The sequence below is a fragment of the Ochlerotatus camptorhynchus genome, unplaced genomic scaffold (assembly GCF_037179485.1).
Source record: "Ochlerotatus camptorhynchus isolate MF236.1 unplaced genomic scaffold, CSIRO-AGI_Acam_v1.1 ptg000080l, whole genome shotgun sequence".
Taxonomy (NCBI): Eukaryota; Metazoa; Arthropoda; class Insecta; order Diptera; family Culicidae; genus Ochlerotatus; species Ochlerotatus camptorhynchus.
Genome location: NW_027040570.1, coordinates 1326547 through 1343880, shown reverse-complemented (window position 1 = coordinate 1343880; position 17334 = coordinate 1326547). Strand labels below are relative to the sequence as shown.

General features: G+C 40.3%; 1 protein-coding gene across 3 annotated transcripts in view; it reads right to left on the bottom strand.

Annotated features, from left to right (window-relative positions):
- Nucleotides 1–209: 209 nt before the first annotated feature.
- Lrch (Leucine-rich-repeats and calponin homology domain protein) overlaps nt 210–17334 on the bottom strand; it is a 227553-nt gene continuing 210428 nt past the window's right edge. For 2 of the 3 annotated variants that reach the window (XM_065217834.1, XM_065217835.1), the window contains 2 exons: nt 11292–11369; nt 9107–10666 (listed from right to left, as the gene is read on the bottom strand). In XM_065217834.1, coding sequence (XP_065073906.1) covers nt 9425–10666; nt 11292–11369 — 1320 coding nt within the window. In that variant the 3' untranslated portion in view covers nt 9107–9424. Of the gene's footprint in view, nt 2640–9106; nt 10667–11291; nt 11370–17334 lie in introns of those variants that run through there. The other variant, XM_065217836.1, reaches the window with a different exon arrangement.

Below are 17334 nucleotides of genomic sequence, written 5' to 3'. Positions count from 1 at the left end.
GCTAAGATAAATTGGAATAATAAATTGAATCTTGCATAAAAGATCAACAAGTAAAGTTGAATCATTTAATGAGAAACACAAGTGACAAATAGCAGGATACTTCACGCTGTATTCGTCAGATTAGTATGCGGGATACTTTCCCAAGAAAACACCTCTCACCATCCCTCTCCAAAGGCGGAGTTTGGTTAAGAGAGATGATAAAACCGATTTGTACCTTCATTAAAAGTTGTCCTAGCTCGCTACTCTTATATATGCAATTTTCACACTGCCGTACTCTAACGGAACTATCAATTCTATACTTTCATCACCTACTCATCTATCGTATAAAAATTACCACTTCAGTCAGTTATTCGAAATTAGCATCTTCAACTATGTAAATCGTTGACTTCACGCAGAAGTAATACTAAACATATAGTCAAAGTACCCCTGATAAGTTCGAAATGTGCTGACTTGCTTAACGCTTCAGTGGCGCCACCATGACAAATGCGAGCATATTTCGAACTGAAACCTTATTTGCCAAGAATTTGATTGTGAGTGTTATGTCTGTTTGTCTGTGGACAAAGCCTAGGAATTATTTCTTTAGGTTGTCGTCAACTTCTTTTGACCTGAATATGCATCAAAGGCGTATGATTTCCACTTTTACAAATTTCTATATGGGTATTTTTTATCACTTACTACCAATGGGACAGCGCCATCTGCGTGAAAAATAGCCTTAACTAAATGGTCAATTATGCAAAGTTTCATACAAATTGGAAAAAAGTCGAGTTTTTCCGTGCTGCTCCAAACAGGAATCTTTTAAAACAGAAACAAATCCTTTCAACATAACCTCAAAAAGTCGATCCATTCCAATCCTGTCCATCTCTCAAGCCGGTTAACTTTAAATTGTTAATCCAAATACCTGTTGCATTTTCTGCTGGAAACCACTTCTTCAATCTATACCCAACCGACATTTTTGGTGCGCACGTTCTGTGGGCTCTACCCCGTTTGGCATAATGCCGTTTGGCTTAGTGACCATTTAGCATAAACACGAAAAATAAAACAACTTACAATGGTATCTCAAAATTGATCGTACATCCTAGAAGAATTTTTTTAAGCATGGGCAATAGACGTATTTTTTTTTAATCGTGGCTGGTGATTGAACAGATGTTTATTGATTTATTGCTATAATGTTGGTCTTAATTGGAGGAGCATGTATGAACTTAGATTTATTTTAGTAAAACGCTCGATTTTCAACTTTGTACCTAGTGGACGAATTTTAGTAAAATTAGTGGCAGATGAATGATCTTTATTACGACTAAAAATGAGCAAAATTTCAAGAAGTTATGTTCATTTTAATTCAAGAAAATAAAGTTTTTCAAGGCGTTTTCCTTAAATTACTCTAACTTTTTGTAAACTCAACCAAATATGCCCAATACTGAGCCAATAATTGATAAATGTATACTGAGTCAGCAACCAAAAATTCAGATACGTATCATTTTAACTTGTGCTTTTAGAGCCGTTTAAGTAGTGTTGTACGATCAATTTTGAGATACACTGTATGTTCAAAAGAAGGGTAAACACCAATGAAATGATTATTTTCCCTTCTTTTTATCATCAGCAGATCTATCATATCCTGTTAAAGTACAACCTATCGGCATAAGTAGCCACATTTATGCCAAATGGCCATAATTCCAAACGACCATTATACCAAACAACAGTTCTGCCAAACGGGTTAGAGCCCTTGCTGTGATTCTCCTACATTGATGCCTAGCCTCAAATAGAAAAACGAGCTACCCACCCCCCCAGTACACCTAACTGGTTCGACAACCTTCTCATTTCGTGAGTGTAATAAATAGAATAAGATTAAGCTTATGCATACGAGTACCCTTTTTGGATCCTGTTCCGAACCGTTTTTAATACAACAAAGTCAGTATTTTTTTTTTGTTTACAATAAACCTGTGCATACACTCACTAGAGTGCGCTGAACTAAAAACGAACAGTTCCCAGTACTTGTCCCATCATCGACTATCTTTCCCTATGTACAAAAGAACCTAAAGAGTCTTTCAAAAATTCTACAATTGATTTTGCAGTGTCCTGATGCTTCCCTCAAAGCAGGAAGATCAAATAACCTAAACGACCTAATTTTTGGGTTAACCTATGTCACATACAGTCCGTACGCGTTCCGTAAAGTTCGCGTACAATCGAGATACCTCGCGAGATAGAGAGAGAGAGAAAAAAAAAGACTAACTTACACCTTCCGACGAGCACCTTTCGATTACCGGTTCCGATGTCCGGTCCTAAATCCGCCAGACTTCGTCGTCCATCGACTTACCGCCGGCACCGCCGCCATTGTTCTGGGGCTGATGTGCGGATAGAACCAGCTCCCCGCAGGGTTTGTCCGCCACGCCCATCTCCCCCATCATCGCAGGGGGTCAAGTGGCCGACGAAATGGGCGACGAGGTTGCACTCTTTGGTCCGCCACTGCTGCTGCTACTACTGGTGGTGTTTGACGGGCTGTTGCCTCCACTGGCGTAGAAACTTCGCGTCGGTGACCGCACGTGGGCGGCAGGGTTGTGGAACTTCATCAATTCCACCACGGTTATCGCCACCTGGACGATGCCACGGCCTTCCAGTACGTCAGCGGCGCAACATAGGAGATTCTGCGGAAGAGAGATAGAGAGAGAAAGTGGGGACGCAGGGCGACGCGAGGAAGAACAAATTATTATTGGTTCGAAAACGGTTGGAGGTTAGGAGCGAAAAGTAACACAAGCTATTTTTGTAGAAGTTTTCAATCAATTTTTATTAACTTTTTCATAGTTCGGATTAGTTGAAGCACATCAAATAATGTTTATTGCCGGTTGTGGAATTTGTTTTGAGATTTCAAATTTGGATGAACCGTGAAATTATTGTGTCGCTAAATATAACTTAACATCCGAAAAATTAGGGTTACTTACGTATTGTGTTACATGAAATGAATGTTCAGGCAGCCTTAACATTAAGTACAAAGCTTATTTGCGTGCTATCCTTCTATTGTCTGGTGTGATTTTTGGTGGTTTGTTTGTGTTTGAAATCCTGTAAATTTACGCTTATGTTTTTGGCTTCATTTGTGTTTGAATGTTCTTTGAATGTGAATCTAATCGCGGTTGTAAGTTGTAACGATTAAAAATTGCCTCTCGCTAACTAGGTATATATTTTTGGAACTGCACGGATTAAAATAGACCTCGTAAAAAGTACGCGTGTGTGCTACACATTACAGGCGCTGCCGTCTTTCTAACGCGGAAAATCAGTCGGCTTAAAACGAGTGATTAAATACGTTGAGAAGCTTTCTAGGTAGTGCGCTATCCCTTTCACTCACTAAACTAAAGCTCGCTAATCGTTTCCTATTCCAACATAAAAAAGTGCAGCTGCAGGCATAAACAGTCAAATCGTTTCATTTCATACTTTAGTGTGTTCCTACAATGCTGCATTCGATGCAATCAAATGCAGCCCAACAAATCATTCGAAAGTCTCTTTTCTAGTAAGCTTCCCGTGTAAAATAGGCGAAATCTATAATAGCCTTACCTTAATATATGATAAGATAATATGGATTAAAGTGTCACAGTGTATGTAAATCAATGATTGTGACCGCCGTCAGCTAAGTGGTGAATAAATACTCATGTTTGCTTTATGGTTTTCATTTGTTAAGTATAATAAATAACCTACTTTATGAAAGTGTTTCTTTTGTTGTATGATAATGTGCGATTGATTAAACGAATTTCGGTTTCTGCCGCGAATCGATGGAACTGTAATTTAACACATGCTTAGTTATAGTTTCAAAAGGAATGAAAGTGCTTCCTTGCTTTAGCCTTAACACTATTTATTCAGGAAATTTAATCCGTTCTTTAGAGATCTGTTTTGGTATTCGCAAGTTTTGTAATATAGTGGGGTGGATAAAAAATGAATAATTGGAAATACGGGATAAAATCGAGCCTTAAAAGTATTTAAAAGTTAGACATTTCATAAAAAAAAAACAAAGGTAAAATCATATGTTTAAACTTAGAAGATCGAGATTGTAATGTCGCAAGAACGTAAAACTATCGTGTACTTTTGTGAAGTTAATTTTGATCAATTTTCATTTTGAGTTTCATGAGAAATAAAGACCAGGTGTATTTAGAAAGATGAGATCGACGGAATGTCTTCACTGATACTTTTAAAATGTGCGTTCGGGGAAAGGTATTCAATATTTCAGATTTATAGAACTGAGTTTTTAGGACGTTCGCAATGCTGTTGTATTTCATATGGACTGTTTCAATTTGAAACTAGAACAGGAACGCAATACTGAATTGAAATTTCATTATTCGAGCACTAGTTTGCATCATATTTGCAACTGCCCGACTATTCTGTTTTATATCTGAGCGGGTTCGAAACAAGAATGAATTCTGTTTCAAATTTCTGTGGATGTATTCTTCTAATCTGGCAGATGGCCAAGGGAAAATTTATAGGGCAAATTTGCTTTATATCATAGACATTTCTCAGGAAACCAGATTTTCCAAAGATCTTCCGGTGTTCAGAGATCTCCAGAAACCTCTCTGGGTATTTTTAGGATTACGTCTTTCGGCAACATATTGGGGGTGCAATTTCGAAAAACCAAAATCGACCGCATTACGAAAAGTGGTCAGATGTTGACCACATTATAAACTCTGTCAATAGCGGATGGATTTTAGTTCTAAACAAGCCAATCGACTAGAAATTTTACTACGAATCTGCTAAATTGAACACTTTATCAATTTTCAATTGAAAACAAATATTGAAAATTACACAAATGTCCAACTGTTGCAATGGTGATCAAAATTATCACCGATTACCTGCAAAAACCGCTTTCCCTAACACACCTTTCAAAATCAAATTCCAACCGGTCTTCTTGAACGTTGCTTATTCAATCACCTTGTGTGGTGATGTCCGGTCGGTCGTTAGCAACAGCAGCAGCAGCAGTGCTTTTGGCGCGTGGCGTTGAACAGTGAGCTGCAGCTCACATGAGCGTCCATTCACCGAAGAAGGAGGAAGAAGCCGCACCGCTACTGATCGGATTCAGTAGCTCTTCGTGTGTCGCTGTGGGCCATCTATGCCAAGTGCGTCGTGCGTAGCGAAAATCCCAGCGGCTCGTGGTTTCGTCCAGAATAGCTTCACGCCAACAGAGTTCTTCCACACCACGGTCAGTCGAGAGGGTCGATACGACAGTCAAAATGGGTTCCCTCCAGCAACAGTTGGTCAAATGATCGTCCAATACGACAGTAAGGTGCGGAATGCGATCGGCGAACTGAATGGACAAAGATCCTCTGAACTACGACAATATTGCGCCAGCTGCGGAGGAGTTTTGTTTTGTTTTACGAGGTTGTTATGCAGAACGAACGATAACGAACGATGGGTTTTGTATTTTGGCCAGGTTTGAATCCCGGTCTTGCCAAGGGTCTTCCATGATGAAAATTTTATCGTTCTCTCCTACGGTTTTCTTAAGGTATCCTTGCCAGTCATTGGTTTCAATTGGTATGGACTTCGATGGGAAATCCACAGGACTTTATAGGGATGTCCATACAAGTCCCAGTACTTATTGGGGGATGTCGATACGTACCATACCATCAATCAGACTAAGGCCTTGTTGTCCTCTGCTGTCCGAAGGAGTCGTCTCCACTCTACTCGATTCATGGCCGCACTTCGCCAGCCTCGTAGTCTGCGAAGGGTCCGCAAGTCGCCTTCTACTTGGTCGATCCACCTTGCCCGCTGCGCGCCTCTTCTTCTTGATCCTGTTGGATCGCTTTCTAGAACCATTTTCACTGGGTCGTCGTGCGGCATTCTTACGACGTGCCAATCCCACCGTAGTCGCCCAATTTTTTGCAATGTGAACGATGGATGGTTCTCCCAGCAGCTGGTACCGTAGATGGTACGCAACACCTTCCGTTCGAAAACACCAAGGGCGCGTTGGTCCTCCACGAGCATAGTCCAGGTCTCGTGGCCGAAGAGGACCACCGGTCTAATCAGCGTCTTGTAGACAGTCAACTTCGTGCGGCGGCGAATTTTATTCGACCGGAGCGTCCCCCGGAGTCCAAAGTAGGCACGGTTCCCTGCCATAATGCGTCTTTGAATTTCTCTGCTGGTATCATTTTCGGCGGTCACCAGTGAGCCCAAATACACGAACTCATCGACCACCTCGATCTGAACTCGGGGTGGGAGGCTAACATTGTCTTCCCTAGAACCTCTTCCATGTATTTTGTCTTTGATGTGTTGATGGTAAGTCCAATCCGCCTAGCTTCAGCCTTCAGTCTGATGTACGTTTCCGCCATCGTCTCAAATGGCACGGAACATGATGTCAATGTCATCAGACAGATATGAAGTGGTACATTGGCCATTTTGATTGGTGGTACCTTGTGGTATCACATCTCCAAAGGATCGTGAACTTGATAGACTTGAACGTGTGTAATTGGGTGATGGTAGGAGACATCACAATCTACGATACGATAGGCTTGGGTGATGTCGTCGAGGCTGCGTAGTTCTGAGTCGATCAGAACTGTTTCGAGGATGTTGTTTCTAGGATGGGAGTGAACTTTCGTCCGTGCAGGTTCTGGGTTTGATTTAGCCGGGAAGCATTTTACTGGCAGCTGGTTCCTGTGGACGGGTCGTTTAGGTTGTATTGCTTCCAGTTCCTCTTCCACTGTCCAATCCGTTCTCATTCTAATGAAAGTGAAGCTTAATATTTGCCAGGAACCATGGTCATGAATTAGATAAACTGAAAATGTAAACACAATCACAAAAGTCTAACTTCAGGGTTGCCAAACTCATGGGATATTGACACCTTGATTGATACACTTCGGCCTGCTTTGGAATTATCGGCACAACGCTTGACACAGATTAAGGTGAATACCCCTTGGGTTGTTCTCATTATTCTTCATCAGCTGTTCTTTCGGTTGATGCGTCGTCGACTTTGGAAAGCAACCGTTTAGTGATGAATGTGTGAGTGCTGACCACCGTTGGCGATACTGCCATACAATGAAACCACTGGAAGCGGCTCCCGTTCTGATGGAGGAGGCTTATTGGATAGCGGAAGATACAGTGTTTATTTTATTGTACCGTTTAACTATAGTTTTACGATGTTTTGTATAGTTAACAAGAATCCTCGACTCTGTGTAAAGTTAATTCGAATGAGCCTTATAAAATAAATGAATAAACAACAATAGGATCTGTACAAGTCTTAATGTCGGGAATCCAAAATCCAAAATCCCTGCAAAACGCTTGATGAAGTCTTTAAAAAAATAGTTCCAACTCATCAAAATATTGAACAGCTTGATACCAAAATGGAATGGAAGGCCTAGAATCTTTAAAAATCCATGCCTGGGACATTTAAAAGCAGATCTAAGGCTGATAAACCAAAGTTTTCCCTTGGATCATGTTCAAGATTAATAAAACAATGTCTAAGTGTTCATTCTTTAGTTTTTACAACTTTGGGCTAATGAACTATGCCTAAAAGTGTTTGGCCTAATACCGATTTGCTTTTCAGACGATTTTTTTTTAATTTAAACTGCTCCTTGAATGAAAACAATGTCTTCACAAAATGCACACGTAACAAGTAAAATAGGATAGTATTTTCAAATAGGGTGCGAAACTAGTTCGTCATCTTCGCTTTGATACGATATTCTTCCATTAAATCGAAACTACGATATGGAATTTGATGCATACACATCGGTTGATTAACTTTACTGTTTTTGACGCAAATGATGAACATCCCAGAGGACGAATTAGTGCTACACCTTAGTACATTAATTCAAAATCATTTGATAAGCAAGTAAAAAAACAATAGTGGAAAAATAAATAGTCTCGTTGTTTGTGTTTTACAGATTGACTAGATCAGGTGATCGTTTCTTCAAAAGAGATTGCATGTTTATCGTTTTTTTTTTTTTCTTATGCCGGGACAGAATAATTAACAGAGATTAAGTAACTACAGACACGCGGACTCTTCTCGATCACTACCAATTATTTTCTTCTTTGACCCTATACAGACTACAGTAAAAGCTGCTATAAAACTAGAGAGTGAGATAGAGATACATCGAGATGACAGCGAGACAGTGAGATTATTTAGTTTCTGTTTGTGTTCACCTGTAGTTAGTAATTTTCAAAAGGACTCTAACAAAATAGATATCTATTCACTGCACGTTTCAATGGTGTCTGGGTTGTAAATTTAAATTCGTCTACACGTCTACCTATTAATGCCAATCACGGGTTATTTCTTGTTTGCTTGGTGCACGTGCTTCCTTTCAGTTGTAGGATGTGTGTTTCCGTTCCCAAAAAAGAACCGTTTAACGATTGAATGTGAGAGGGAAGGACACTATGCTGAGACTGAGTGTTTCACATAAAATAAGGCAACTGCTTTCCTTAACTTGTTCTCGCGATTTGTGAGATTTTTTCTCTCTCTCTCTCTTCTTTGTTAGAGTGGTTATGTGTTATCGTGTTTTATCTTCGATCGTGTTCTTATGATTGCATGTATTCTGTTTTGTCGTGATTCGTGTTCTTTTTCCTAAGTATTGATTCGTTTTTTAGTAACTCGTAATTTTGATTATATTTTTCATGTGTTTCCTAATCTACAGTTTTACATTTAACGATTTTATAAGGTTTAAAATTATTAAAAAAAAAATGGTAAAATAAATACGATTGTATGATATTTAAAAATGAGATTATTCGGTTTAAAAGAAACTGCTTAAGGTACCTTCTTAAGAACATAAGCGTGAAGAATTGTGAATGAATAAAGCAAACAAAATCACACTCAAAAGTAGAAATTTAAGCGGTTTGGCAAAACCTAAGCCTCGGAATGGATTTGTGGGGGCGAAACACGTAGTGCTCAGTGAAATGATTTACTCCAGCCAAGTTGAATGGAATGTGGGTGATGAGAGTGGCTTATGAAATTTTTTCTTTAATCTTATACAATTTATCTAACATTTAAGATTTGTATTTCGTTTGAATGGAATGATCTGCTTTAGCGTTTACCAGCCAATTGAAAGAATTTGATATGAACAACTTACCACTTTATAGCCAATGCAAGTAAAATATCCCACGATTTTAACAGTTCTTTTCCGTTCGCTATGAAAGGAATGAAAAATCGCAGTTTTCTATGTCTTTAATTTAGACGTTTTCTTCAATCGAAACACTCCTCATACAATCACGCTATCTATTGAATCGAAACTCAAAGTAAATCAATTCACCTCCGCTTTTTCGTTTTAAACTAAAATCGCCTCTACTTAACTAAGAAATAAGTTGATAATTTAAGTACGTAATCAACTAAAATTAATTGTACTGAAAATTCCGACAAAAAAATAAGAAATCTTCTCTCTTTTCTTAAAAATCAACAAAAATATGAAAAACTCTGATAAAACTGTAACAAATTAAAAGTGGAGATGGCTTGTTCCACCTCCTCCCCGGTTGCCTAGTAGTTCGGAAGTGGATACAAATACAAATAAACGACCGTAAAAATGAACGTCCCTAAACAGAGAATCGTGGAAATGGTCGGATGGGCCGACTGCTGGTTCCACTGGTTCCCCTCCTTGCATTCATTGTCCTCCTCGCTAATGCTTCTTCTCAGCGAACTGTTGACAATCTTGTCGCCGCTGCCTGCATTGCTTTCCCAAAATTCGATCCTCTTGCTGACAATCTTCCTTCCCGCCACGGTCGGATCGTTCTCCTCCGAGTTGATGTTGAAATTCAGCACATCCTTCGAAGGCTCCGGTCCGGTACCGGTCGGGGTGCTGTTCAGATCGTTTATACCCTGATTGGCATTCGTCGGCGTGAACGTTTCCTCATCCAGCGAGTTCACGCTGGACTCCGAATCCTCATATTCATCGCCCTGTCGGCATCGGAACTTGCCTATGTCGCTATCGTACTCGCACTCTTCGACAATTTCGTTCAAACTACCTCCGGACTGCTCCTGCCTCTTGCCGTTGCTGAACTTTGTGCTGGGAAACTTGCGCTTCCTGCGCCCAGCGCCGCCGTCGTTTCCAACGCTGAGATCCAGCGAAGCCGGGACGTTCCTTGCATCTCCCACTCCTCCTCCGCCACATGCTCCGTCCACCGAAGCCGCCGCGTGTCGATGAACCTCACTCTCACTAGCACTAACAGCCCTAAGTCTAGCCTGAACTCTCATAACATCTTCCCGCTCGGCCACCAGTGCCTCTTCCTCATGATCAAAGTGATACTCTAGCAGTGTTTTAGTGCCTTTGGTGTTCGGGGTGGAAGTGTTACGTAGCATGTGGTTGTTAGCAAAGCAATGCAAGGGATTCGGGGAAGCTCGGTGGTAATTACCATTCGGCTCCTCGCCTGGGTCTCTTTCTGCCTCTGCTGTTGTTGTTGTTGTATTGGTGTTGGCTGCAGTGAGTGTGCTTGGTTGTCCAGTGTTGTTGTTGTTGTTGCTGTTGTTGTTGTTGGTCGTGACTGATGGCGGTGGAGGTGGGGGAGGAGATGTAGGACGATGCACAGGACCGTGAGCCATTAGTTCGGCCCGATTTAGCAGAGCAATGACGGTACGAAACATTGCCGGTGCGTTCGGAGGCTGGACTAGGTCCACTTCCGGTTCGGTTGGCGCTTGTTCCAGATCTTCCGCAGTCGCTGAGGATGATGGTGGTGGTGGTGGTGGGGATGGTGGCACGATGTCCTGACAGGAGCATATCAACTCCTGCAACCAACACCAATAACAACAGGAGAGAGAGTTAGTTCCGCATGGTCAGAACGAGTTTTCAGCTTAGGCCCTAGGCAAATGGCTAGTTATAACTATACAATACACAACAGAAGAGAGACAAAGAACCTTCCTCTTTGAAAACTATGTACAACGTATACGTAATCGAATGAAAGGTACAGAATGTGAATAAAAAGCCATCCCTATTTCTAATGCATAGCGCTTCGATTGCATGTACAATGTGGTATACAATTTTCCGAGTTGAAGTCCTATGAGATTATACACCAACAACTCTTAAGAGTAGTAGTAAGTAGTGTGTTAGTCTTTGAGTGATGTTAGTTCTAGACCCTACCACGGTTATGAAAGATTTTTTTTTTTGAAAATAAAAGTTTTGTGCTTCTTAGAAGAAATCAGTTAGATCCAATTCGATCGATAGAGATAGGACTAATCCGAGGACAAGTTAAAGAAGATACACACAGAGAAAATCAAAACCATATAGAGATAGGGTATTTGGAGCAACTAAAAATAAACTTGTTTCCATCAACTTCTACTTCTACCACGAGAAAATCAAGAAATCGCAAACACTTTGTTCAAACTACTAGGTGCAAGGTATAAAGACACTCACCTCGTCAACGCCAATCCTGCGGCAGGCATCGAGAAAATTGTCCACATTCCGGCGGCATCGGGCCATTGTGAGTTTCGGCTAAAAATATGAAGAGAATGTGTTAAAAATGCTTGTAGTATTAGATATTAGGATACTAGGCTCTGTTTCATATTATAGGAACCAGAATTCGATGTCTGACGCCATTTTGAAATTCAAGATGGTGGTTTCCGGTTACAGAAAAGCTTGGAAATTCTGTCAAATATCCCTTAATATGGGTATTTTTGGAATATGCGAGACGTGTAGGAACCACAAATTGATGCCTGACGCCATTTTTAAATCCAAAATGGCCGCTTCTTGTTAGAGAACACCTTAGAAATTCTATTAAATACCCCACAATATGGGTATTTTTGGAATCGGGGTGACGTGTAGGAATCGGAAATCGATGTCTGACGCCATTTTGATCCAAGATGGTGGCTGGATGCCACCATCTTGAATTTCAAAATGGGGTCAGACATGTATTTCCAATTCATACACGTCACCCAGGTTCTAGTAATAACCACATTTTGGGGTATTTGACAGTATTTCCCCGTTTTTCTGTAACCTGATGCCGCCATATTGATCAGACATGGATTTCCGTTTCTCACTAGTTTCCCGATTCCAAAAATATCCATATTATTGGGTATTTAACAGTATTTTTCTGTTTTTATGTAACCGGAAGCCACCATTTTGAAATTCAAAATGGCGTCAGACATGGGTTTTCAGTAATTATACGTCACCCCGATTTCAAAAATATCCATATTGTTGGGTATTTGACAGAATTTCCAAGTTTTTCTGTAACTGGAAGCCGTCATCTTGGATTTAAAAATGGCATCAGACATCAATTTCCGGTCCCTACACGTTACCCAGATTACAAAAAGTCCCATATTGAGGGGTATTTGACAGTATTTCCCAGCTGTTCTGTAAAGAGATGCCGCCATCTTGAATTACCAAATGGCGTCAGACTTGGATTTCCGGTTCCTACAAATACAAGGTTTTCAAAAACCTCTTTTTACTAAGTGAATCCCAAATAACGAGGTATTTTTCATAGTAATTCGATTTACGAACCCCGGTTTGGTTTGTAAATGAAGGTTTTAGTGTATATGTTCTACTACTATCTAGCAAGTTCTGAACAGGGATGTCAAATTTTAAGACATGTCTTTATTTTGAAGACATTTGAAATTCTGTGAGGACTTTTATTGTCCGTAGACTTTTGAGGACATTTCATGTTTTGTGAAGACTTTTGATGATTGGAAAATGATGTAGATTTTGAAGTACAAAATTGAATGTACTTTAATCAGCTTTTAAAAAATGGCAATTATGAACAAGGGCCGTAGCCAGGTTTCAAAATAGAGGGGACAAAGTCCCGAATAAAGGGAACATATTTCACAGGAAGTGAACTCGAGGGGCACGCCCTTCCAGATATAAGTGCGTGATATTTAAAATACATCGTAGTAATTTAAATACTTTGAAGACAGTAATGATTTGAATTTAAATACTTTAAGCGGTATTGAAAGTAATTCAAAAATAATAACGATAATTTATGTAATGACAAATAATTTTAAATAATGTATTGAAAAACAAGTGCTTGCCCCTCGAGTGAACTGCTATAAAACCACAGACAAACAGACGTAACTCTTCATTCTGGATCATCGTTCACGCATTTAACGACTAATTTGAATATTATAAATTCCGCGAACTGCTCACCGCAGCGCTAGCATCGGATCATTTTGACGTTTCTATATATTCTGTTTAGCTTGCATGCAACATTGTTCTCGAGAGATGTCGTTACTGAATGTCCTTTTTATTAAGGTACAATGTTTTAAAGAAAAACTTATTCAAAAAGTTACGTCTGTTTGTCTGTGATGAAACATTATTTCAAAGTCTCAGAATGTTTAATTTGTTTCTACAAGTCTGCAATTAAAAATGTTTACTGAGTGCTAAATATCGCAAATTGTTTAAAATCTTAGATCTCCTAAAGTTGAGATTTGTTCAAAAATTTCTTTATATCATCTTACTGGGACTTCGAGTGTTAAGGTAATACCCTCATAATTTTCATCAGAAACCTTTAGGAATTATCTACCGATAACTTTTTATATTTAAAATCTGTATCCACAATAATCCGGACCCATCAAAACTTAGGTAAAACACAAAATTCCCCTTTTTTTAAATAATGTGTTTATTTTTCCAGGCTCATTTGGTGTAGCTTTGCGGAGCCGATATTAATTATTTAGATAACAAAATTACCTAAAACTAACGTTAGTAAAGCGGGGACCGATTACTCGCGGCTATCTCGAGGTTAGGGGTAACAAATTGTATCAAATGGATGGCAGGGTAGGGGTTGAGAACACAAGGTTTGGAGGGCAATGTGCTCTTGTTCTCGAACTAAGCGACATACTGATAAAAAAAAAGACAAACATGGGGGTACACCGTACTACTAAATCCTCAGATCTATCCGTTTTAAAAACACATAAATTAAACTCAAATAGTCGAGATCTCGGCTCGCCAAGACATCTCTAACGGGTATCGCTGGTTGTTTTCCTCGAGCCCTGAGGGAAATTTCGCATTATATTTCATTAGTTGTTTATTTCAGATTCATAGGATAAGATTTAAAAATTCCCGAAGTTAAAGCATAGCTATTCCGTATTTGCATAAAATTATCGAACTTTGCGCTTAACTCCATCCATTAGGGTTTTTACAGACTCCTCAGATACCGTGGGTCTTTGTCCAAATTTGTTGGAAGTGTATGATATCTTTAACTCCTTGTTTCTTTCCAGAAAGCCTTCGCTTCATCAGAGCCCAATGTATGTCGATTGGACGTAACTCTGAACAATTTGGTGGATTTGCGGTCTTTGGTACGACATTCACTTGATTTGCTTCGTACCACACCATCACAGTTTCAGCATAATGGCATGATGCCAAATCGGGTCAGAATAAAGGGTTTTATTTGTGGCTTTTGATGAAGGGTAGCAATCGCTTCTGCAGGCACTCTTTCTGGTAAATCTCCTTGTTGATTGTGCCTGTAGTGATGAAAGATTTACTCTTTCGGCCACTCGTGCAAATTGCTTGCCAAATAAGGTATTTTTCTGGAAATTTCGATGCCTTCTTCGGCATGAAATACTCAGCTGTAGCATTTTTGGCCATAGCAGAATAGAATGCCAGCCCTGGAAGCTGCTCGAAATCTTCCAGGACATAAGTTTTATCGTCCATAACAACGCATGAAAACTTCGTCAAATATTCGCAGCACAAACGTCGAGCCCGTGATTTTGCTGTCAAATTCTGTTTATCGTTGCGATTTGGAACTTTAGACGACTTCAGCCCCAAACGCTGTTTTGATTTTTGAACAAAACCAGGTGACATTCCTATTTTATGAGCCATCTTTCGAACAGAGAGATTCGGGTTTTCCTCCAATATTCTCATCACCTTTCGGTCCATGACAGGATCAGCACTTCTCGGTTTCCTCTTGACCGTCAAACGTTCCGGAAATGATTTGAGCACACCGTGAACAGTGGATTTAGGTTAATCCAATTGTTTTTGCAAGTTCCCGGATTGACAAGTCAGGACTTGCAAACATGGAATGTAAACACCAATCATAGTCTTTTTCATCAATGTCTCCCAGCTATACCTCAGCGAAATGTTTCACTCCTACTTGAAATATTTCAACAGTTACAGTGATTTGAAGGTGTCCGGATTAATTTGGATACAGACCTTACTCTGCAATTCGCTTTGAATTTTTAATAATTTCAGCAGAATTACCTTGATCTTCTCCTCAGAATTCTACTGATTCTTTTGGAATTCTCCTCAGCAGCTTCTAAGTATTCCTCCAAAACTTAAATTCCTTACATTCCTTAAAACAATCTTCAGAGTTCTCATGGAATTCCACTTTAAGCTTCCTTGAAATTCTCATAGGAATTGTATTGGATTACTGAATGGAATTGCATTCAAGATCTCCTAAGAATTACCTTGGAATTCCCCTCAGAATTCCTGGTGGGTAGGCTTGGATAATGAACCGATGACGCTACACGATAAATTTCGTCACTGTTCACTGAAATTAATGTTTTATTCATGGTTTCGATGATTATTCAACTGATAAATGTTCAAAAACTAACTTGGCGAAATAATTAGAACCACCTGTTCACGAAAACCGCACTTTACGAAACCGCAAGTTGCACCAACCGCGTAATTCATCTGTAACTCTCCACACAATTCCTATTCAATATTCCTTGGCATTCTCTATGTTTGCTCCTAAAATACCCGTGGAACTCCCGTTTGATTTTAATTTTTACTATAAAGTCTAGTCCACTTAGAATCCGGAAATTTTGTTTATTCTATAGCAGCGCCTCTAGTGGTCGGATTTGGAGTGTTTTGACAGCGATTTGTTTTGAAAGTACACGTGTTTCAGTGGTGAACGGTTTGTCTCGGTACGTGCAGCCCTGAAAAGAACCTTTTGATATGAATTTTAGTTGAGACATGTTCAGAGATTTAACTCGTTTGGAAATTCTTTGTGGCCCTGAAAAGGGCCGATGGTAGTACAGGATTAAAACCTTTGGCAGATGATGATGACGTGTAGGCAGCTGGATCAGCAAATCGGACCGGATAATCCCATATTCTTCAGTTCAATGATTGCGCACTTGCAAGATTCTCGGCCCGTCTGCTACTGGACAGGGGTGAAACAGGTGTCTGCGACAGGTTGGAAGGCTGCGAGGGAAACCTCAACCTTGCTACGATGAATGGGCACTCGGAAGAGTGTCAGCGCGACTGCTGCTGGACACGGGTTGACTAGGTGGCTGCGACGGGTTGGAAGGACGCAGTGAAGGATATCTCAACGACGAATGGGCACTTAGGCTGTGAATCATTTGCCGAGTTAAATTTAACTCGTGGTTAAAAGTGACATTTCGAAAGTTATTCTTGATGTTCGAAAATCCCTGTGCTGTCGATCGACCGGTTTTCGAGAAGAACTCAGCCACGGTTGTCAACATGTAACTTCTTGTCTGTCAGAAATAACCCCGCTCGGATGGCAGGGTTAATCGATAACTTTCCATCTGTCAAATTTTAACCAAAAGTTAAAATAATCCACCAAATGGTTCAGAGCCTTAGAAGAATCCCGGCTCGGCTACTGCTGGACTCGGGTTTACCCGGTGGTTGGAAAGGCGCAGCGAAGGATACCTCAACTTTGCTACAAGAAATGGGCACTCAGAAGAGTGTCGGCCCAGTTGCTTAAGGATTAGAAGCTTGGTTGGTACCGTTTTGCTGATTGTTGCGATCATAGGCGTAGCCAGAGGGGGAAGGGGAGGGCAACTGCCACCCCATAAACTCAGCAACACAAAGGCTTTCGGTGAAATGGCATTCGTCCAAACTTTCCATAGTAATTTTTTTCGCCCCTCCCTAGCTCGAAACCTGGCTACGCCCTTGGTCGCGATGGTTCTTCTTCCACACATAGATTCGGCGATACACTAGATGCTAACGACACCACCAAATGGGAGGAGCTTCGGTCAGCTACTGTATGGACAAAAGCAACAATTAAAGGCATATCAGTTGAAGTTGATCCTTTTTTACGGTTTTGTCGCTTGTCAATCGGACATGAAAAATAATCATTTTTCGAAAGCTAGAAAATCATGCCCCACTAATTTTGGGTATTTTATCATACACTTCATCTGCTGTGCCTTACTACACTAAATTATGCGTTGTATAGACACAGCTGGTATAATATCAGTGCTAAAGCTCCTCCCATTTTATTAAAGGGCTTAGAAGCAGAAGGGTGAAAGTCAATTCTCTTCATCGATTTCCTCTTTTGATGACTATGGCTTCACTAACCTATTTCGCACTATTTCTGCTATGCTCTTCTATCATTAACGAAACGGAAAGTCGATAAAGTCGATCAAAATCACTTGCACCCTTGCTTCCAAGTTTGGATACAACTCTGGAGAGCAGTTGGTGTGGTCGTTGTAGGCGTGTGGCTCTGAATATGGCGATGAGTGTGCAAAATGTTACGCAATTGCATTCTCCCTATTCGCATACGCCCGAAGAT